The 22,957-nt window shown below is 44.8% G+C and overlaps 4 protein-coding genes across 4 annotated transcripts; 2 read left to right on the top strand and 2 right to left on the bottom strand.

The window, feature by feature from the left end:
- Position 1: 1 nt before the first annotated feature.
- C8R40DRAFT_1101684 (uncharacterized protein) lies at positions 2 to 927 on the bottom strand. Its single transcript, XM_046227961.1, has one exon. The coding sequence runs from the start codon at positions 761 to 763 to the stop codon at positions 188 to 190; it is 576 nt and encodes a 191-aa protein (XP_046086987.1). The 5' UTR covers positions 764 to 927; the 3' UTR covers positions 2 to 187.
- Positions 928 to 15,021: 14,094 nt separating this feature from the next.
- C8R40DRAFT_1170020 (actin 1) lies at positions 15,022 to 16,570 on the top strand (the record flags this gene model as incomplete). The annotated part of the gene is made up of 9 exons (XM_046231470.1): positions 15,022 to 15,045; positions 15,095 to 15,131; positions 15,186 to 15,191; positions 15,250 to 15,277; positions 15,324 to 15,392; positions 15,444 to 16,040; positions 16,094 to 16,310; positions 16,362 to 16,500; positions 16,560 to 16,570. 9 exons carry the CDS (start codon positions 15,022 to 15,024, stop codon positions 16,568 to 16,570), a joined length of 1,128 nt encoding a protein of 375 aa, XP_046086988.1.
- Positions 16,571 to 16,826: 256 nt separating this feature from the next.
- Positions 16,827 to 19,808, bottom strand: C8R40DRAFT_1170021 (uncharacterized protein; the record flags this gene model as incomplete). The annotated part of the gene is made up of 4 exons (XM_046231471.1): positions 16,827 to 17,450; positions 17,503 to 17,811; positions 17,863 to 19,702; positions 19,744 to 19,808. 4 exons carry the CDS (start codon positions 19,806 to 19,808, stop codon positions 16,827 to 16,829), a joined length of 2,838 nt encoding a protein of 945 aa, XP_046086989.1.
- A 111-nt stretch (positions 19,809 to 19,919) lies between these two features.
- Positions 19,920 to 22,665, top strand: C8R40DRAFT_1170022 (uncharacterized protein; the record flags this gene model as incomplete). Its single annotated transcript, XM_046231472.1, has 5 exons — positions 19,920 to 20,138; positions 20,191 to 20,301; positions 20,363 to 20,842; positions 20,890 to 22,515; positions 22,573 to 22,665. The coding sequence occupies 5 exons, from the start codon at positions 19,920 to 19,922 to the stop codon at positions 22,663 to 22,665; spliced, it is 2,529 nt and encodes an 842-aa protein (XP_046086990.1).
- Positions 22,666 to 22,957: the final 292 nt, after the last annotated feature.

A 22,957-nucleotide genomic window follows, 5' to 3' on the forward strand; every position in this document is an offset into this window, starting at 1 on the left:
GGAAATGAAGTAAATCATGATGTCAAACAATCAATAATCATGAAAGGCATCAAAATCGGGCCGAAGTTCGGAAAGAAAGGAATTTGTAAGGTCAAATAAGTGAAAATCATGAAAGGAAAGGAAAACTCGGTCTAAGACTCGGAAATGGTCGGAAAATTCGGAATTAAAATGTAGAAAAAATTAGGAATTACTCGGAACCATCATCGGAGCCCGGAACATCCGATTCAGAGTTATCTGCATCGTAGTTCTGTCCTGTACGGGCCTGCAGTTTGAGACAATCTACCTTCATATGTTCTCCTCCACAATAAAAGCACAACCCGAGCACCCTGCGCCTTTCGCTCTCAGAGTCCAAAAGCCTGCCATCGGGTCCGAGGTGAGGATGACCAGATCTGTCATCACCGGGCCGGAGTTCCGGCGCTTCGGAGTTATCAGAGGCAAACGAGTGGAAAGACTCAACTGAGTCTGAGGCTGAGGATGAAGGATAGGAATGTAGGTAATGGAGATCATAAGGGCCGGGGTGATCCAAGTCGAAGTCAGAGGATTCATGAAGATAATCATAATCAAATGGGCCAGGAAATTCCGAGTCATAACTTGACTGGTCAGGATCGGAATTAGTACCGGACTGAACTGATTCTTGTTCAGAATTGTGGTCAGATGGGCTAGATTGTTCCGACGGATCCGAGGTTTCCGGGTCCGGGCCGACCGGATCAGGTAAAGATAAGGCATACTCGAGGAAGGATCCTGAATCAGAGCCAAAGGACATAATGGAGGGGTATTTCGGTGAAGGAACAGTGTAATGAAGTGTAAGCTTGAAATACTGACAAGACCGTGCCTACAGGTCAATAGCTATAGAGGTTCTGAGGCCGGATCTGGCCCGGGAATGGCCCGGGATAATTCCGAGGTCCGGAACTGAGTATTGGCCTGTAGTACACACTGGGAGTGGGACGTCGGTGAAGCTATTAGCAACACCCTTCACACACTGTTGGTGTCCCCGGGAATTATGGCAAGAGTGCAAGATTGGGATGAGCAGCCTAAATGGGGTTCCTGATGATCCGGGAGTCCAGAAGCAAAGGGTAAAGAAGATATTAAAGATTAGGATAGGATGGTACACTTGATTTCAAGCTTGACTACAACGTACAAAGTATTCTAGCTTATATACATCCCAGATACAGTCAGAAGACCTCGATGAAAGCTCGGAATAATAAATAAATAGAATGTAGGTCACAAGGTTATTAATCCGAAGTCCGGCCGCTCCGGGCCGGGCCGGGAAGCATATTGGGTGAATTGCATGCATATGACAGGCAGAAACTATGGAGCGTATTCTGGAGATTATAATAGAGGCTACGAAAACAGCTATGGTCAGGGAGGGAGAAGCGATAAGGTTGATGACGGTGGATATATTGCTGGACATAATATGAGCTTCGGAAGAAGTCTTTCTGGTGTACAAGGCTATGGAGAAGGTTATCGGGGAGGATATAGAGGGGGATATACTGGTGGATACGGAGGTGAATATGGAGGTGGATATGGAGGTGGATACAGAGGTGACTACGGAGGTGGATACGGAGGTGGATACGGAGGACGATTCAGAAGTGGATACGGAGGTGGATACGAATATCGGTAACGAGCTTGCCTCGTTTTTGTGTGAAAGAGAAAGGAAGGAATCTAATGGGCACTCCAACCAACCAATCTAATACACAATATGCGAGTTCACTGCTATCAAATTTATTTAATAGCAAGGGGTAGCGTTGGCAAAGGTTCCGCAAAGCTTTGAGAGCTAAGTACGAAGCTTTGATTAATCAATTTGAATCGTTCTAAGGATTCGATATATTCCTTTGATCAAGGTAGATTCAGCACGATTTGTGCTTTGGTTTGTATTGATTTGGGTATATCAAGAATTGGGGGTTTGAATCAAAGTAAATTAAAACCGAAACACACAGACCCCTACAGAGGGCTAGAACTATGTGCTGGCACAACCACACAGCGTGATTTGCCCTTAAGACCAACGACTGATCCTAAGTTCGAAGAATACCCAACAACTGGATATACTTCTCGCAGTCACAAGGAGCAGAACACGACGTTCCTATACTCACAAGTGCCGGGCCCGAATGGCTGCTAGCGAAGAGGTTTCAGTCTGGCGGGAGTGTGTCTTTCCTTTTTACGGATTAGCACTGCAACGTCGTCCCAAAATCACTTGTATTCCAGATACATCGGATCGCTATTTATACATACAGAATATAGAGTCGCATAGTACAATTAATTTAATACAATAAACGTTCGGAACCGCAAGGAAACTTCTACACTCAATCAGATACCATTTAATTTGAATCTACATGTCCTTATTTGGTCCATATTGGTTCCAAGATTCTAGTATACCTCCAAACATAGGTAGGTACTTCAATATTCATTTAATTTAATTGTTTTTGGAGGATGACTCGAATGGTGTTCAACTGTCATTGCTGTTCAACACTTACTTCGATCGTTTGTCACCTCGTCCGGAGGCAAATCAGCTCTCCTCGATTCTAATCCTATCAATCTGATTCATCTGGATTAAACTAATTGCTTCTCTCTTTCAATAGACACCCATTGTGCCTATACTCAATCAAGGGAGTTACACATAGTATTCATTTAATTGCATTCTTCAATATTTTCTACGTCAGGACTCTTTGACATTCATTTGATATGTCTTCGGAGCCTCGCAGTACTTCGATCGTTCTTCTAGTCATTTTCCTTAACCATGCAACTTGATTGGTCTATTAGACTAAATCGCAGTCTTTTAGATTAATGCATGATCTTGTTCTAGAAGGAGTATTTGATCATTCCTGAGTTCTAGAAAGTCATTTCGAGTCAATCCTCGGTTCATGGTCACTTGAGTAAGTTCTTCCAAACTCCTGCCAGTGTAAGGTCCAATAAGAATACCCTTGGTATGTCATACTTGAATGGTCATCCTTCGGATGTAGTCCGAGTCTGGTATAATCCTGCTTGACAAACAGGTAGACTGCTATCCGTAGGTAGTATCGGGAATGGGTAAACTGACCAACTTGTGGTAGTATGGGTATATGGTCCCTTCAACTTATTAGACTGATTCAGTATTGACTTTGACTGTCAATCTGGGTCTCAATTACAGTTCTCTCGATACAAATCTATACGTGAAAATGTCACAATTCACAATATAGACGTCTAGCCAAAATTTAGGCGTGTCATCGGCGGGATGGTTCCACCTTTTCTCATGCAGATGGTGTGAATATGGAAGCTCTGGTTGGGGTTCACAAAGAAGTTGGCTATGCTAGTTCTTCGGTGGACAACATACCAAGTCAAGAACAATCTCAAATGAGTTTCCATTCAGAGGGAACAGGTTCAAAAGCAACTAAAGGAATGTGTTTCTTTTTGATTTTTGAGTACGAAAGCTTACAGCCCCCACTCAGATACCCAAAAGGTGCCAGAACCTGTTGTACGTTTTTGCTTTGGCCTGTCTAAACCAGTTATCTAATATAAACTCTAGGTGGAGGGAGAAACCGAAGTCCTCAAGAAGAGAAAGCGAAATCTTCCAAAGCCTCCGAACCCTGCAATTCTTAAGATTCACTCAAAAAGCCATGTTCTTACTACAGAAGAGGACTTTATTAACGAAGAACTGGCTGAGTTTGAACATGACCGTTATGCAGATGATGAGGATGATGAGAATGCAGACGCTGAGGATGAGGATGCCGATAATAACGGAGAAGATGTCACTCTAACATCTTGGGAATATAAACGCAGGTAGTTTTGCTCTTCTTGAGTTTGTGTTCTGATGTTTCCTACTATAGGCTATGCTTCTACAGTACCCCAATCTGAATTCAACGCTCATAAAAGTTTGCACTCTCTTCTTGACCAGGTTGATGACAAGTAACTTACACAGTATTAGGATCTATTTCGCGACCAGTATCGCGTATAGTTTCTCGCCCAGTTTCTCGTCCAGTTTCTCGTCAAGCTTCTCGTCCAGTTTCTCGTCCAGTTTCTCGTCCAGTTTCTCGTCCAGTTTCTCGTCAAGCTTCTCGTCCAGTTTCTCGTCAAGCTTCTCGTCCAGTTTCCAGTCAAGCTTCTCGTCCAGTTTCTCGCCCAGTATCTCCTTCTCGTCTAGTATCTCATCTGCCAGCTCATCCTGTTTCACCTATTTTGGCTATTCCTTCATCATCGAAAGGTTTGTTTCTATTATATCAATTATTTTTAATCTGGAAATAATTTTGGCTGGACATAATAGACCAGGATACTTCAAACACTGTGAAGGCTTCTAAAGGTATGTTTATCGAGGTTTTTGACCTCTATGCTGAATGGGCTATCTTGTCTAGGACGCAGGTCTAACTCTACAAAAGATCCAACAAAGCTCTCTTTCTATACGCCACAAGTGAAAAAAGTAATTGCGGGCTCACAATTATTTATGCATAGAACTATGGTTCTTCAAGGACCTTTTTTGACGATGGAGAATCATGAAACACTACTTGTGAATTGTCTAGACCGATCAATAGAGGAAAGAGGAGAAAAGGGCCTTCATGTTGAAGCAGGTGAGTTATTGTAAACTTTTTTGTCGGTTTTCTATAATTTTGATCCCTTGTATTTCAGGTTACATCAAAGAGCACCGCGAAGATATAATAACTTTTGCAAGTCTTCTCGTTAATCTTCATCTCAAGTTTATTGACTACCGCCTAGCTGTACAAAAGCCAGAGTAGTTTCAGAAATACTCTGAAGAGACTTGTGGAACCTATGGTGGTTAGCCACTATGGTTTACCGTTGCCAAAAGAACAAGAGCCAACTACTGGTTTCAATGCCTCTCAACTTAACGATTTAACTGTAGCTTATGTGAACAAGCTTTTGGAGAAAAGTTTTTTCTTGCAAGATGGACGGGATGCCAATGTAAAATTTCTCAATATTTGTCTCAAGTGATACCTGATTTTAAAATTACTAGGGACGGGTTAATAATTTTGCACATCCCTGTCTCAAAGAAGTCGTGAAGGTTTTGTTTTATACAAGTAACAAAGCATTAGCAAAAACCTTTCCAGATGATTTCAAGGCGGAGGTTCCTCATGGAGCAATTGTTTTAGCTTCTATGCTTGTTGAGTTGAATCTGCCTATAGTCGCCTCAACTTTGAATTCACTATTGATATTACAGATACGATATTGTATCTCCAAGTACGAAGATGGTCCAAAAGCCAAGAATATCGATTTTACTACAGCCTCAAACCTCGAGTACCACAAGCTATACAGTGATATGATTATAAACATGCTCCATCTGCAAAACCTGTATTTTCGGCTAAGGGTCCGAAAGCAGTTGGGAGCACTTCCCAGCAGTGAAAGCACTCAGAGCATATTGCTTTCAGTGCTTTCAGCACTGGGATCTGCTGGGATCTGCTCTCAGACCTTAGCCGAATATCCAGGTTTTGCAGATGTCAGGGAGCCTTATCATGCTTCTAAGTTTAACGTGAATATGAGATCTTGGGCTTTTAGTTTCAGGTTGGTTTCGAAGATGTTGATAATTTGATGCTAACAAAATGCTTCAGTTTGGAGGCGAATTTGGAGAGAGGGAAGACTCAAACAGATCATATCGACCTTTCATAACCTTGGAAGGTAACCAACAACTAATAATCGCCCTTTCACAGACTAATAAACTAGATTCCCTATAGAAATTTGTTTATATGTGCTCCTTTTGCAAGACTTTCACCAATTTTTGTCGATATCTTGTTATCAGCCTAGTAGTTATGTGGATGCGTACAGTGGCAGGCAGGCATGGTCTGGCAAGATGACAAGCATAGTGAGATGAATGGCGGGTACGGTGGGGATGGCAGGGTAGCGGGGTAGCGGGATAGTGGGATAGCAGGAGCAGGATAGCGGGTGCGGGATAGCGGGATAGCGGGATAGCGGGTGCGCAATAACGGGTGTGGGATCGGGATAGCGGGTGCAGATATAACCAGGACAGTAAATACGTAATCATCCCAATATTTGTAAATATTACCCAATATAGATCTGATAAAGCAATGATTGCGCATTTGAAAGTATTTTGTTCCCAGCTGTGGAATAGTTGGGTGAATTACGTTAAAAGAGCTCAAAATTTTTGAAGCTTTTCCCAGCACTTCCCAGTGCTCTCCAGTGCTCTCCAGTCAGTACCCTTTCTTTCACTGCTTTAGAGGCTGGGAATGCTGGGAAATGCTGGGAAATGCTCCCAAGAGCTGGCGAACATTACCCAGGTTTTGCAGATGTGGTGTATCACTAACCATAATTCAACAATTAAGAGCAAAGATATGATTGAGCAGATATTCTGAAGCTTATCTGCTTCATAATCTTCAGATGTGAGTAATTGTTATTTGTGAGATATTCTATGTAGTAATTGCCAATGGGATTCTTATTGCTCTGATTGTTAGTAGAAGTTGGGTGCGGAAGTTACATGTAGGATCCGCGCAAGTTATATGCAGATCCGTGCAAGTTACATGCAGGATACATGCAAGTTATATGTAGGTCCGTGCAAGTTAAGTGCAGATCCGCACAAGTTAGGTGCAGATCCGCGCATGTCAGGTGCGGATCCGTGCAAGTCAGGTGTAGGTCCGCACAAGTTACATGCAAATCCATGCAGATTGAGGCACAGAACTTTTGCAGTAACAGTTTCTGCAAAGTAACTGCCACACTTCACTGCAGTTCTGTTTACATTTAACTCAGTTGCCTGTGTCTGATTGTTCTAAGCTTACTTTTTGTTCAATTGTTTTATGCTCTCTTCCTGTGTGTCAAGTTCAGATATTAGTCCTTAGTCACATACACAAGTAAGAAACCAAGTCCCCTGATCAATACACATGTAATACCCCCACCATGGAATGATTTTCATGTCTATGACACCTGCATGAAAATGGCATACTATGTACTGAATATACTTGATGATATTCTTGGAGGCTCATCCACTCACCATTGCTCAGCACATGCTTGCATGTATACATTGTAGCTGCATGCTTCTGTATTGTGAATGTATACATATAGTGCAACTGCATGTGTCATTATCCTTACTTTAATTGTTCCTCCATTGTTACACTTATCTCCATAGTTTGTACACTTGCCAGAGATGTTAATTTAATCTGCAAAGTTGATCATGAGACTCAAGGAACTAGTACTAGTGACCTAGTTCAACACAATTCCAAGAAACTACAAGAGTACTTCTCAACAGTGTTCTAAAGCCCTTCTGAGTAGAGAAATCACAACATGCTCCCACCAGACTAGAAGGCTGGTATACTCTTCAGCATTATATGAGCCAATGAATGTCATGCTACCCTCAGATACCATTGAAATTTCCAACAAAAGATTGAATAATAGGAATGTAGTGCCATTGCAGGTAAAATTTTCCAGTTTATTGTTTGATTCAACAGTCTCAATGAAGAGACCTCTTTGACCTCTCAATATCACACTCTCAAGATCACACAGTCTTGTCAAGGCCTGTAGTCATTGTCCATTATGTTGAACATCTGAGGATTTACCATTTCTTATCATTGATGAACAATTGAAAGGTGATAAGGACTACTTCAACATACATAAACAATCACTGTTCTCCCATTACTGAGACTAGTGAGCAGAATGGCCTGCTCATTAAAGCATGAGATTGCCAGAGTGAAGTAGGTGAGTGCAATGCTTCTAGGGTGTATATAGCTGTCAAGTCCATGCCGCGGGCCTCCATTCCGCCGCTCGGCATTCCGAAGATCTACTCCTTATTGTAATCTCTTCCTATTGTTCTTTCTCGCTACACATATCCTTTCGTTCTAGTCTCTCATTATTGTCTTTTACTCTTTCGTTCTAGTCTCTCCTTATTGTCTTTTACTCTACCCTGCAGGTACTACTCGTATAGCTCCTAGTAGTTAGTCTGGCGCTCCGCACCGCTGCGCCGTTCCGTAGATATAAATACTGCCTGTACGCTACTGTAGTTCCTCAGTTTAATTATCGACTTAGATCGACTTAGATTCCCTCCTTAACCCTGTGCTCCTCTAAGTCTTCAGGCTCTCCGCCTTGAAGTACTCTCTACGCTACCTTAGGACTAGACGTCCTCTGGCTCGCTCCTCGTCACCGGCGATACCGCCGCTCCGACTTGGCTGCTTCTCAGTTCCTCCCTTCTCTACTCTCGATCTCCGGGGACTAACGGCGTAACGGCGGTGTTGTTAATAACTTCACTACTGTCCCACTTGTCTTCCGCACTTAGACACCTTGTGGCTTTGGCACGGTTACACGGTGTACATGATCTTAACAATAGCTCCTGGTATTAACTAGGATTTGGACTCAATGATTTGTTACAATGTAGTTGGTGATCAGCAGGTGATCAGTAAACTCTTAAAAAGTATTTATTGAAGTTATACTTTGCCGGGTAAGCGATCCGTGCAAGTTCCGCGCAAGTTACGTACAAGTTCTGTGCAGAAGTCCGTGCATAGTTACGGCAAATGCTAATGGCCCTCCTTTGATGGTCTCAGTACTTAAAGTATCCATGTGAAAATTAAAATCAAGCAAGGTTTATCGTGCCCCGCAGGGGTCCGCTAGTGTGAGAAATAATGGCCAGATTTTCCTAAGGGATCAGAACTCTTCCTTGCGGCAGACATCTAAACTTTCCCATCTGGACTTTCTCTCAAGTAAATTCATGTGCTTCCCTTCCCCATAATAAACACTTTCACATTCGAGTAATTGCCGAACCTTTAGGTAAGGCTCCTTACAAAAATGTTTTGTTCAATTTCATTGGGGGTAAGTTGGCCTTGTCCCACTTCCCACGGATCCATATATAGATAATTGCCACCATATATATCGATGTGGGATCTGCCGGATGATTCATGCTTAGTATCACATGTCTATAGCACACCCTCCTAGTGCCAAATTCCAGCTACAACAAATGACATGGAGCACAGTAGTCTGGAAGTATCTTATCTACTATACTAACCTAGATTAAGTAGAATGCCAAAAAAATCACTATTTAGGGAATATTCTAAGAAAAATTACTGATTTCTGAGTCTTGCACAAAACAGAGCAAATCAGTCAGCCTGAGCTTCATCTCATCTGCAAACATCTGCAAGACATAGATATTTGGCTAAGGGCTGAGAGCAGATCCCATCAGATCCCGGTACCAAAAGCACTGAGAGCAGGCTGCTATGAGTGCTCTCACTGCTGGGAAATACTCTCAACTGCTTTCAGACACTTAGCCAAAGATACAGGTTTTGCAGATAAGTTGTGGATTGATTATCCAGCTAATTCTCCTGCAAGTAGACTTAGCATAAGGGTTAAACTTATACCTATTTCGTTCAACTTTCCCCATACTTACTGTAAGGGTAAGCTTTCAAATGCTCTGCTGAAGCCTGTTTTGTTATTCTTGGGAGGTGCACTACATCTGCAAAACCTGTATACTCGCTAGAGCAAGGATACTGGCTGGAGAGTGCTCTCCAGCAATGAAAGCACCCAGAGCAAAAATCAAAGCCTGCTCTGGGTGCTTTCACTGCTGGGAAGTGCTCTGAAGTGCTTTGAGCTGCTTTCGGCTATTTAGCTCAAAATACAGGTTTTGCAGATGTAGTTTATTTAAATGGTGGGTGGCCACCACTTTCATAAAGTGTTCGGCACCTGCCACTTGTGGCCTTTCCCCCAGTCATAGTGTATTTTCTATAAGAGAAATCAGCCTTTGAACACCAGATATAGATATTCTTTTGTCCCGGATTTAGGTAATATTTCGCACTTGAAATAGATTATCTTTCCCAATTGATATAGATTATCTTTCCCAGTTGATATAGATAAGCTTTTGTGTCTGATAACCGGGATTTTGCGCGCTTGTGAAATGAATAATTTTTCCTTCGCAAAACCAAATTCATAAGCGCCAAGGGAGCATGGGTGCCACTTGGGCTACTGACTATGTAAACAAATATTCTACAAGTATTCGTTCGGTAATGTCTCTATGTCATATAGGGGGAATACTTCTTTGATACACGCAACTAGGGAGGTTCGTAGGATCTTGAGGTGTCGAACTTGGATTGATGCTGGTATTGATGGTGGAAAACAATCTGTAGTTGGAACTATATGGGGGGGTAAAAGTGAGCTGGGATGAGGAATTCATGTTTGTGTCAGAATCTGGAGAATATCATTATGTATGCATTTTCCGAGTTATAGATAAAGGCGAAATTACCATCAGTGGTGGGATGGATTGAATTCGACGAGCTCATGTCTGTGCCATGGTCCAAAGAATAATTCATAGTATTCTGCTGAAGGAAAGTCTGGTAGGCTAACCGTTGGCCCTGGCAAGATTGTAGATGGTTATGCGAAGCCGGAGAGTATGAAAACTGAGAGGAGAGATTAGAGCCTGTGGAGGGCGATGTAGCAGGGGTAGCAGAGGAAGCAGAAGAAGCAGAAGGAAGGATTTCTGCAGAACTCGGTGACACGCCTAAATTTTGGCTAGATGTCTATGCTGTGAATTGTGACATTTGCACGCATAGATTTGTATTGAGAGGACTGTAATTGAGACCCAGATTAACAGTCAAAGTCAATACTGAATCAGTCTAATAAGTTGAAGGGACCATATACCCATACTACCACAAGTTGGTTAGTTTACCCATCCCCGATACTACCTTTGGATAGCAGTCTACCTGTTTGTCAAGCAGGATTATACCAGACTCTGTTAAGATCATGTACACCGTGTAACCGTGCCAAAGCCACAAGGTGTCTAAGTGCGGAAGACGAGTGGGACAGTAGTGAAGCTATTAACAACACTGCCGTTACGCCGTTAGTCCCCGGAGATCGAGAGTAGAGAAGGGATGAACTGAGGAGCAGCCAAGTCGGAGCGGCGGTATCGCCGGTGACGAGGAGCGAACCAGAGAACGTCTAAGTCCTAAGGTTATAGTAGAGAGTACTCCAAGGCGTTGAGCCTGAAGACTTAGAGAAGAGCTAAGTTGGAAGGGAGATCTAAGTTGATCTAAGTCAATAATTAAACTGAGGGACTACAGTAGCGTACAGGCAGTATTTATATCTACGGATCGGCGCATCGGTGCGGAGCGCCAGACTAACTACTAGGAGCTATACGAGTAGTACCTGCAGGGTAGAGTAAAAGACAATAAGGAGGGACTAGAACGAAAGGGTATGTGTAGCAAGAAAGAACAATAAGAGTAAGATTACAATAAGAGTGGATCTTCGGAGTACCGAGCGGCGGAATGGAGGCCCGAGGCATGGACTTGACAGACTCGGACTACATCTGAAGGATGACCATTCATATATGACATACCAAGGGTATTCTTATTGGACCTTACACTGGCAGGAGTTTGGAAGAACTTACTCAAGTGACCATGAGCTGAGGATTGACTCGAAATGACTTTCTAGAACTCAGGAATTATCAAATACTTCTTCTAGAACAAGATCATGCATTAATCTAAAAAACTGCGATTTAGTCTAATAGACCAATCAGGTTGCATGGTTGAGGAAAATGACTAGAAGAATGATCGAAGTACTGCGAGGCTCCAAAGACATATCAAATGAATATCAAAAGAGTCCTGATGTAGAAAATATTGAAGAATGCAATTAAATGAATACTATGCGTAACTCCACAATGGGTGTCTATTGAAAGAGAGAAGCAATTAGTTTAATCCAGATGAATCAGATTAATAGGATTAGAATCGAGGAGAGCTGATTTGCCTCCAGATGAGGTGACAAACGATTGAAGTAAGTGTTGAACAGCAATGACAGTTGAACACCATTCAAGTCATTCTCCAAAAACAATTAAATTAAATGAATAACGAAGTACCTACCTATGTTTGGAGGTATACTTGAATCTTGGAACCATTATGAACCAAATAAGGACATGCAGATTCAAATTAAATGGTATCTGACCGATTGTAGAAGTTTCCTTGTAGTTCCAAACGTTTATTGTATTAAATTAATTGTACTGTGCGACTCTATATTCTGTATATATAAATAGCGATCCGATGTATCTGGAATACAAGTGATTTTGGGACAACGTTGCAGTGCTAATCCGTAAAAAGGAAAGACACACTCCCGCCAGACTGAAACCTCTTCGCTAGCAGCCATTCGGGCCCGGCACTTGTGAGTATAGGAACGTTGTGTTCTGCTCCTTGTGACTGCGAGAAGTCTATCCAGTTGTTGGGTATTCTTCGAACTTAAGATCAGTCGTTGGTCTTAAGGGCAAATCACGCTGTGTGGTTGTGCCAGCACATAGTTCTAGCCCTCCGTAGGGGTCTGTGTGTTTCGGTTTTAATTTACTTTGATTCAAACCCCCAATTCTTGATATACCCAAATCAATACAAACCAAAGCACAAATCGTGCTGAATCTACCTTGATCAAAGGAATATATCGAATCCTTAGAACGATTCAAATTGATTGATCAAAGCTTCTTACTTAGCTCTCAAAGCTTTGCGGAACCTTTGCCAACGCTACCCCTTGCTATTAAATAAATTTGATAGCAGTGAACTCGCATATTGTGTATTAAATTGGTTGGTTGGAGTGCCCATTAGATTCCTTCCTTTCTCTTTCACACAAAAACGAGGCAAGCTCGTTAATGCGGTAAACCGCCGGAGTCGTCATCCAGATTGTTGTTGTCGTTGTTGGCACCCGGATCATCGGGGTCAACAGGAGGTTCTTGATCATCGTGATCACCAGCGTCCAGATCAAAGTGAGGAGGCGGGTCATGAGGAGATTCTGAGGCAGCACAACATTGAGGTTGTTTTCCAGTACGACGGGCTATGGCTTGGAGGATGGGAGAATCAATTCGAGTGGTAGACCGGCCCCAAGCCAGAGCGACCACGGGGGGTTGTCCACGGCGAGGGGTCAGGACTTGGACAGGTTGTCCATCACCGGTATACAGAGTACTGTACTCAAATTGTTGTTCTTCTTCCATGGCCTCAGGAAGAGTTGACGTAGTAGGAACTGTGGCTGGACCGAACCTGCGATTACGGCAACGTGGTTGACCGATGGCAGAAATAGAGTCGGAGAATGGGGCAAATGATTGGGCTGTGGTGAAGAAAGTATTTTCTTCGGAGTTAGCTCTAGATTGAGCTCGAGTTTTCGGAGGCATAAAAAATGATATGTCAGTACGACGTTAACAGATTGAGTTTAATTATACTGTTAAGATCATGTACACCATGTAACCGTGCCAGAGGCCACAAGGTGTCTAAGTGCGGGAGGTCGAGTGGGACAGTAGTGAAGTTATTAATAACACCACCATTACACCATTAGTCCCCGGAGATCAAGAGTATAGAAGGGAGGAGCTAAGTAGCAGCCAGGTTCGAGCGGCGGTATCGCCGGTGACAAGGAGCGAACCAAAGAACGTGAGGAGCAAACCAAAGAACTTATAAGTCCTAAGGTTATAGTAGAGAGTACTTCGAGGCGATGAGCCTGAAGACTTAGAGGAGCACAGAGTTAAGGAGGGAATCTAAGTCGATAATTAAACTGAGGAACTACAGTAGCGTACAGGCAGTATTCATACCTACAGAGCGGCGCAGCGGTGCGGAACGCCAGACTAACTACTAGGAGCTATACAAGTAGTACCTGCAGGGTAAAGTAAAAGACAATAAGGAGGGACTAGAACGAAAGGGTATATGTAGCGAGAAAGAACAATAAGAGTGAGATTACAATAAACGGTGGATCTTCGGAATACCGAGCGGCGGAATGGGGCCCCGAGGCATGGACTTGACAGGGGGATTGACAGCAATGGGATGATGTATTGTACAAGTAAAGGCATTGAGACAGTGAGAAAGGAACATAATAGGAGCTGCGTACTTTATGACAATAGCAAGAAAGAACAATAAAGAAGAGATTACAATAAACAGTAGATCTCAGAGTACTGAGCACCAGAGCAATGCACCAAGGCATGTTCTTGACATTGTAACACAGAGTCTTGGTATGTTTGGGCTATTTCTAAATGAGATTTTTGTATTTGAATACCTCCAAATTAAATACCTTTTCAATTAGACTTTTTCTTGTTTTCAATCAGATTGCCAGTCTCATAATCTGTTAAGTCTAGTTAAACTACAATGTCATTTAGTCTCTGGTTATCTGTAAAACATACTCAAGCTCACCTCAGTTGATAGTGATTTGAGTACACTGTAGTGGTGTGATCTAGGGTGGAAATGTATAGTATCTAGTAATAATGCTGTCTCCAGTTATCTGCATCCCCAAGCTAACAGCTATGTCAGTACATATGGAGTATTCCCCAACAAAAACACTCCCAGCTGGACAGTGCTGTCAGCTGCTTTCAAGCTCTTAGCCAAAAATACAGGTTTTAAGGTAGAGCTCAAGCAAGACCTGCACACATCAGGTGACTGTGACCCACTGCTATTTTGATCCACGAAAAAATTAATAGCGGTCTCATGAATCTGCCTTCTCGAAATCGGTTCGCGCAGAAAGTTTTGCATCCCTCTAGCAAAACTTTCCTTGCAAACCAATTTTCTATATATGTCGATAAACGGCTGCTATTAATTTTTGAAGGTCATGTCACGCCGGTCATGTGATATGTGCGGAACTTGCTTGAGCTCTACCTTACAAATGTTGACAGAGACATTCACTCACCCCAGTACTATATTACAGCATGGTACATTGAAGTCTTTGTTATCAGCTTAAGTGAAATTGATTCTGTCTCAAGCAAGGTGCAGTCCACAACAGTGGGGCTTGGTGTGATGTAGTTTTCCTTCTTCAATATCCACCACTCATTTGAAGATCTTCCGGAGGGGTAACTGATTTCCATCGATGTGACAAGTAATGCTTATCTAAAGCTTCGGTGGCGATGCGCTCTCCAATCCAAACCATGCCAAATAAATCGGATAACACACAACTGAACCTTCCCCTTTGCCCATCTTTCCGTCCACTTCAACAAGGAGCTATTCGAACTAGGTGACGTTCGCCTTCTCTTTGACGTTCGCTGTTGCTCACTTTATTTCTACGGACTACGTCTTATCTTCTTATCTTCTGACTCTGATTTCATACGAACTCGGTGTTTTCCAACACTCGCAGCTCTTCACGACTATCTGAAATCCTTTTTATCTTCACGACTAATACTTAACAATGGAGGACGAAGTTGCCGCTCTAGTGAGTTCTTACTGTTTGGCTTATATACTCGATGCTAAGACTGCTGTAGGTCATCGACAATGGTTCCGGCATGTGCAAGGCTGGGTGTAAGGTTTTCCTCTTCTTGACCCATAGAATCCGCTGATTTTACCGATCCGCAGTTGCTGGTAATTGGAATATCAATAGCTACTCGCGTGCATCGAGCTAATAAACGCGAACTTCCAGGTGATGATGCTCCTCGAGCCGTTTTCCCGTACGTTGAATTCTTCCGCCGTGATTTTTTACTGACTTGGTTGTAGCTCTATTGTCGGCCGTCCTCGTCATCAGGGTGTCATGGTTGGGATGGGTCAGAAGGATTCATATGTTGGGTACGTTAGGATCGTTCTTCCGAAGCTGTTGTCTTACTTGTGACACCATAGTGACGAGGCGCAGTCTAAGCGCGGTATCTTGACTCTCAAGTATCCTATTGAGCATGGTATTGTCACCAACTGGGACGACATGGAGAAGATTTGGCATCACACATTCTACAACGAACTTCGTGTCGCCCCTGAGGAGCATCCTGTCCTTCTTACCGAGGCGCCTCTGAATCCGAAAGCCAATCGTGAAAAAATGACCCAGATCATGTTTGAGACTTTCAATGCCCCGGCTTTCTATGTCGCTATCCAAGCTGTTCTATCTCTCTATGCTTCTGGTCGTACCACCGGTATCGTACTCGACTCGGGTGATGGTGTTACCCATACCGTTCCCATCTACGAGGGTTTCGCTCTTCCTCATGCTATCCTTCGTCTTGATCTCGCTGGTCGTGATTTGACCGATTTCTTGATCAAAAACCTCATGGAGCGTGGGTACCCTTTTACCACCACCGCTGAGCGTGAAATTGTTCGTGACATCAAGGAGAAACTGTGCTATGTAGCCCTCGATTTTGAACAGGAACTTCAAACTGCTGCTCAGTCCTCTGCCCTCGAAAAGAGCTACGAGCTTCCTGATGGTCAGGTCATCACCATAGGCAACGAACGGTCGGTAGCCGTTCCTGATGAAATCGATGTACTCATGAATGAAATCTTTGTAGATTCCGTGCTCCTGAGGCCCTCTTCCAGCCTGCCTTCCTTGGTTTAGAAGCTGCCGGAATCCATGAAACAACCTACAACTCTATCTTCAAGTGTGATCTCGACATTCGTCGTGATTTATACGGCAACGTCGTTCTCTCTGGTGGTACCACTATGTTCCCGGGTATTGCCGACCGGATGCAGAAGGAGCTTACGTCGTTGTCTCCTGCCTCTATGAAGGTAATGATATAGTTTCCTCAAATACATGTGTCTCACCTATATCTCCGGCAGGTCAAGATTGTTGCTCCTCCAGAGCGGAAATACTCTGTTTGGATTGGTGGTTCTATTCTTGCTTCCCTCAGTACTTTCCAGAACCTATGGTGCTCAAAGCAAGAGTACGATGAGTCTGGTCCCGGTATTGTTCACCGCAGTGCGTCATTTTCAATTGTCTATACCTACATAAGAAGTCTCACTTTCTCTTTACAACAGAGTGCTTCTAATTATCTCATGGTTCAGGTCATTCAGCTAGTTAGGACTCTTCTTCCTGCAATTGGTATAGGGGTATGCAGGATGGTAGTCTGAGTGGCTGGCACTTCGCCATTGAAAATTTTATTTGGAAGTTTCTTTGTATGCTTTACAAGTTTGCTGTTAAGTACCTTACTCTTTCTTTTCGATGGATTCCAAATATTGGTACTCTCTAAGCCTTCACGAATTCTGAAATACAGTATATCCCGTTTCCCCATGTGTAGCTAAGTGTTATGTTGTATCCAGTGGGAAGTATGCAGGATCTCTATACGTCTCTGGATCAAAATGGGAGTACTGCGAACCTGCTGATTTCGCAGACAGGTTTGACATAACTCGCTTCAAGCCCGCTCCTCCCTCTGTAGACCCGGATTGTTTATGAGCTGTATTTGATCCGAGAAGAGGCCTGTTTTTGAACGAAACAGGCGTCCCCGATACGTAGACGGTTTCAGACTGATTATCGCCGCCTAGAGAAGATAATGGCTGCGTATGTTGAAACGAAGCCGTACTTGCATAATGTTGATGTGGATTCGACCTCGAAGGCGCACGAGAATGAATGGAATTTACGTTCGAGGGAGACCTTGCCCGACGCAATGCTTGATTGTTCTGACCGTAACGATCTGAAAAGCCTGGAGAGCCAGTCCGATCAGGTGGGGATAATGGATTATTGGAATTTTGTCGTTTAGGAGAAGCCGAAGAGGAATAGTTTGCTTGACTCAATGACGCAGAACGGGGACGAACACGATCAGGCCATGACGCAGGATATTCGTTTGAGCTGAGATATGATAGCTCTGGGGTACCAGATCCACTCCGAGCCGCGCTATGCAAACCATTGGGTGCATCTGAAGGGGATTGCGACTAATATGAAAGTCAGCACCCGGACAATTATCATACATCGAAGTCAACTTACTGGAGGCTGAACAGATATCGAAACGGGTGGACTAGTAGAATCAATATAATGGCCAGACATTGAGGCCCTTTTGGAAGAGCGATTTGGACCACCACGAGCTGCTTGCTGTGAACTCGGTCCATCAATGCGAGATCGGCTCGTGTCTGTCTGTGGAGGGTATGGACTTTCGTGGAACCTTGGATCAGCAGATCCGAGGGAGATTGCCCGCCCATGCCCTCCTCGTTGCTGGGTTGCAAGCAAAGGTGGAACAGTAAGATGTGCTGGTATTCGAACATTACGCGGTGGGCGATCTTGAGAGGACGATGTATCCTAACCTTGGATTGGCAAAAGGATACAATGCATAGAAATTTCAAACCTTACCTCAAGTGGTCGAGGACGCTCCCTCTTCGTTGGATCAGGATTATCATATCTGATATCTTCCGTGAACCTTTGGTTGGAACCAGTTGGAGAAGTTCCTTGATAAGTGTGCCCCCTGAACGACCCCGAGGGCTCAACAGACGGTGGTAACACAGGGCCGACATTCAGACTACCTTGCCTACTGAGTGGGTTCTCCTTGATCATACTGAGCATTCTAGCATCCTTGCCCTTTCCTTTGAAGATGTTCTTCAATGTATTTCCCAGCCCGCCCGAGCGCTTAGTTTCTGTTTGTATTGGATAACCCCATGCATCGAGCAAGCCACCGCTGGAGTTCGCAGAATATCTCGAACTCATGGAGGCGCGCCGAGGTCGATCTTGATACCAGGAAGTAGACGCTTCTGGTCGCAATACTCCTTTTGCAACTGCTATATCAGGGGTATGCGCACGAGAGTCCACCTCACCACGATGATTGTACCACGAGTCAGTGGCTCGGGCCTTTCCCTTTGACGAGGTATATTCTCGCCGAGGGCCCTCTTCCATACTTGCGCCGCCATGACTGGAGTAAGCAGTATTGCCCGGCAATGTATTGACAGTGGGTTGCGGAGACGGGGGATACTCTGCCAATTCATGAGGTGGAGGCAACGCAATGTGACCATCCTCAGAGGCAGCTGGTATGAAATTATCAGGGGGACGGGGAGAAGATGCTCGCGTGATTGGGGTTTCAGCTAACCACGGTTGAAGTTGTGGTTGGGGCTGCTTAGAATTGGTCCGTCGAATTGAGGATTGAGGTCGGTTGTGGAATTCAACTTCATTAGCAGGAGGTATTGGAAGAGAGTACATCTGGACCGCAGGTGTAGCCATGTCAGGCCTTGTAGAAGATGGCCGGGAAGATACGTGGGTGGGAATGGCCTGCTGGGGACGCTCAGAGACCGACGAATGCCGCGATATGGACTCGGCTATGGGCAGAGATTGTGGGGGAGGATCATTGAAAATCGAAGCTGGTACCATTGGCACCTCAGGAAATTGCAGCAAGCCTCTCTGGTCCGGGGGAGGATAGGTACGGTAAGAAATTGAATCCCCGCCATCCCCGGATCCCTGAGCATCTGTGCGTTGAAAAGAGGACAGTTCTGGTGGTGGAAGGTTGTCTGAATACTCATTCCCATACTCAAGCACAGTTTGAGCGTTCAAAGCACCGAACTCTTCTCTAGCCCTATTCCAGCCTGCCTCAAAGCCCTGTCTCCTACCTTCCTCTCGTGCTTTCCAGATTTCCAATGCTTCTTTTACCTTTCGTGCATCTCCTCTCGCCCTCCTTGCGTCATTTTCAGCGGCGTCCAACTGTGTTTGCAATGCAAGCACCGTGTCTCTAGTCTTTACGATCTCCTTTTGCGCCAAGTCATATTGTATCTTATACAATGTAAGTTCTGCTTCTAGAGTATGTGATTCTCGTTCAACATTGAGTTTCTCCGCGTTGAGCTCTTTGAATCGTTTGATGTACGCCTGGGCCTGGGATTCAGCTTCTGCGGAACGCTGAATTTCCGCTTCCAGTTTTGAGAAGACCATGTATAAAGTTTTGCGCATCTTCGAAGCTTCATATTCATGTTCAATTAGCAGACGGAGGACTTCGCGCTGATCCAAGCCTCTGTACGCTGATTCGCGTTCACGGCGATAACGCTGACTTGGTCCGCGTCTGGAGCGAGAGTCTTGATGGTGGTCAACAGCTGCCGGGCTGTCATGAGAAGTAGCTGCTCCATGAATGGGTGAAAGCAACTCTGAACGCGGTGAGTCCTCAGGATGGTCACGTTCATGAGCAAGAGTTTCATTGACAAAGTCACGTAGAACGGGACTATAGAGCAATTATTGTATCACTACATGCGGGAAGGAAACGATACTTGCCCTTCACTATCGTCCGATGGTGAGTATAGCCCCGCAGTATTAGAATCATCGGTCATGGTCGTCGAAGATTTAAGCGCTTGTGTTTCCCACGCCACCTTGGTCACGTACCGTCACAAACTGTTACAGCCCGTTACTCCCGCGTCCTTCCTTCTCTTACATTCAACGAAATGCCTGCTCCAGCGCCATTTCCGTCTCCGTTTCCCGCTCTCTATCTCTATCCAATCAACGACTCATTTATTCCAAAGCATATTTCTCTCTTACACAACACACATGTTAAAATTGGACGACAAACAAACGCCAAAACCACTCCGGGCGAACGAAACGGTTACTTTGACTCCAAGGTGCTCAGTAGACAACATGCCGAAGTTTGGGAGGAAGGAAACAAAGTACGTGGACAACCTATCTCAGTGTTATGGTGGTCTCACCCTATGCTGTTAGATATTTATTAAAGACGTTAAAAGCTCTAACGGGACCTTCATTAACGGGGAGCGGCTCAGCCTAGAAGGTCTCGAGTCTGACCCATATGAACTTAAGAGCGATGATAATGTTGTATGTTTGCAGAAGCACTTGACTACAAATCCTCTACTCAATACTAATTCAACTTGCTCAGGAATTCGGTATTGATATCATCGGAGAAGACAACAAAACCATTGTTCACCATAAAGTTGCCGCTCGCGTCATGTGCATCTTGTCAGAGCAAGATGCTCAAATAGCAGCGAGGGCGGAGCAGTACCAGATGCAGCAAATGCAACAGTTCGCTGGTCCCTCGTCGTCGTTATCCCCTGCTTCTAACGGATCTATGATTAATCAGACGGGCCCAAGCTCGGGTCCAGGATCCTCCAACTCTGCATCGTTCAATTTCTCCGGGCAACAACCCCCTCGCCGACCTCAAATGTCGCAACAGGGAATATCTGGTATGGGTGGTATGGGAGGAAGTATGAGACCTCCGGGTAAGAGCGGACTCACATTTGATCATATCTTGAATCGTCTTCAAGGCGAACTCCAAAAGAGTCGTGAAACCGGCGCAGAGTTGCATACACTTACTGGCGCAATGAGTGACATTCACGATACCCTCGGTGGTGGCAATTTGGTATGCTGGTGTCATGTCTCGCGGTTGTCATGCTTACTCCCTTTTAGCCCACCACTGCTCCTCCGTTTCCTCACGCGTTACCTCCAGTCCGACCTCCTCAATCGGCTGCCCCACCTCCTAGTCAACCTGATGTCCCATCCGCCCCTTCCACACAAGACCAACAGGAATTGATGTCGAACGAGCCACTAACGACTTCTACGACCACAACTCACTTCCAGATGTCTTCAGCTTCCTCCTCTGCACTCTTAGTTGAGCTTCAGACGCAACTGAAAGACACACAGACTTCCCTTTCGCAGCACATTGACAAAATACGTGTACTAGAAGATGCTTTAAAGGAACAGGAAGCCATTCGTCGTGAAGTGCGTTTACTCCGGGACATGATGGACGCTGTTCAGAGGCACGATGAACCTTCCCAGAATACCACGTCGCACAAAACTCGTCGACAGTCAAACGTAGAACCTCAAGGAGGCTTTGACGTAGACGAAGAAGAAGAGACCGATAACTTCGACGACGAGTTCGAAGATGACTCCCGCAGCGTGGGCACAGCTGTTCCACACGAGCTTGAACGAGTTGATGAAGAGGATGAAGAATCTGCTTCCACAGCAGACGACGAGTCTCTTCCCAGTCAGGTGGATGAGCTCGATTTGGAGATGGCTGTACGAGAAGAGGCGCGCCTTCAACCTTCCGCTCCTGATGGAGCTTTTGACGGCGAATTTGAAGACAACGAAGTGGAGGAGGAGGAACAGCCTCAGGAACTTGGTCGACCCCGAACGCCTGAACCTAGTCACCTAGGTATGGGTACCTCGAGATCAAAAGCTTTGAATTCTCCTCCAAAACACTCTCAAGGTCTTTCGAGTACTGTGGTCGATGAGCTGACCACCCGGCTCACCACCCTCTCCGCTCAACTTGAATCCGCATTAGCCTTATCGAGCACACTCCAAGCACAACATAGCACTGCCCAATCAACGATCTCCGCTTTGGAAAGCAAAGTAGAAGCACTCGAGAGTTTGGTCACAGCCACTCTTAGCGCTCAACAGCGTCAACCGGCCGTGACTACCGAAGAGCAGACAGCTCCACAACGCGCAGAACGTGAATCCTTGATAAGTATGGTCGTGGAATGGAAAAAGTCTGTTGAAGGTCAATGGAGCAATGTCCAAGAGGAATGGAATCAAGAACGCGAGCGACTCAACCGCGCTCGTGAAGAATGGGAGAGCAAAGTACGGCTTGTGGATGATGGTCTTGAGCGTATGGAGCGCATGCGAAATGTTGCTCTTTCCAAAGATACACCCCTTTTCCATGGAAACGGTGATATCAAACATGGTTTAGTTACCCCGCCCAGCCCACGCAGTCTCTCTTCCGATTCTAATCGTCCACGGCGAAAACGCTCGGGGTCCGGTAGAGGGAGAACAGGTTCCAAAAAGCGTAGTCTGTCTCGGGGTGCAGAGACGGATGACACAGAGGCCACCCTGGCAAACGAGGAACCTCATGTCTTCGAGAAAGCGGCGTCGAAACTCATAGCATCTACTCAAACCAATCAACATTCAGAATTGACGAGTGGGAGTCCTCTGGCGGTTTCTGAACCCTCTGCAAACCCGTTCGCGCACAGCGATCATGCCGAAGATTCATTGGTGCCAGCTCGAACCACGAAAGCCCCTTCTATCAACGATCATAATGTAAGCATCGCACATTGCATTTTGGCTATCAAGATTACTGATCAGCTCTCTAATTAGAATCGAGTCAATATGCAAACTGCTGTTGGAGTGTTGGTACTGAGCGTGGCAGCAGCAGCAGTAATTTGGCGCATCAAACCGGACCATGTATAAATTTCTAATTCGAGTTGAGTTTCGATGTCTTTCGTGGAATCAGGGAGGATTGGGTCACAGCATTTATTTCTGCCGCTTGTCGTTTGGATCGTGAGAGTCTATTTTTCATATCATTCCTTCTTCCTTTACTCTATAGTTACTCCTTACTTTATTCGTTCTTTCTATCCTTCTCTCCATGTTCAATGATAGTGATGTGTGATTCTGTGCACAATGAACTGCCGGTTGCCCTTATCTTTTTTCCGATGGCTCTGTCTGGGTTTTGATGATATTTCAACTCACCACCACGCACCGT

The sequence above is a fragment of the Lentinula edodes genome (genome assembly GCF_021015755.1).
Source record: "Lentinula edodes strain Le(Bin) 0899 ss11 chromosome Unknown C8R40scaffold_15, whole genome shotgun sequence".
NCBI classification, from domain to species: domain Eukaryota; kingdom Fungi; phylum Basidiomycota; class Agaricomycetes; order Agaricales; family Omphalotaceae; genus Lentinula; species Lentinula edodes.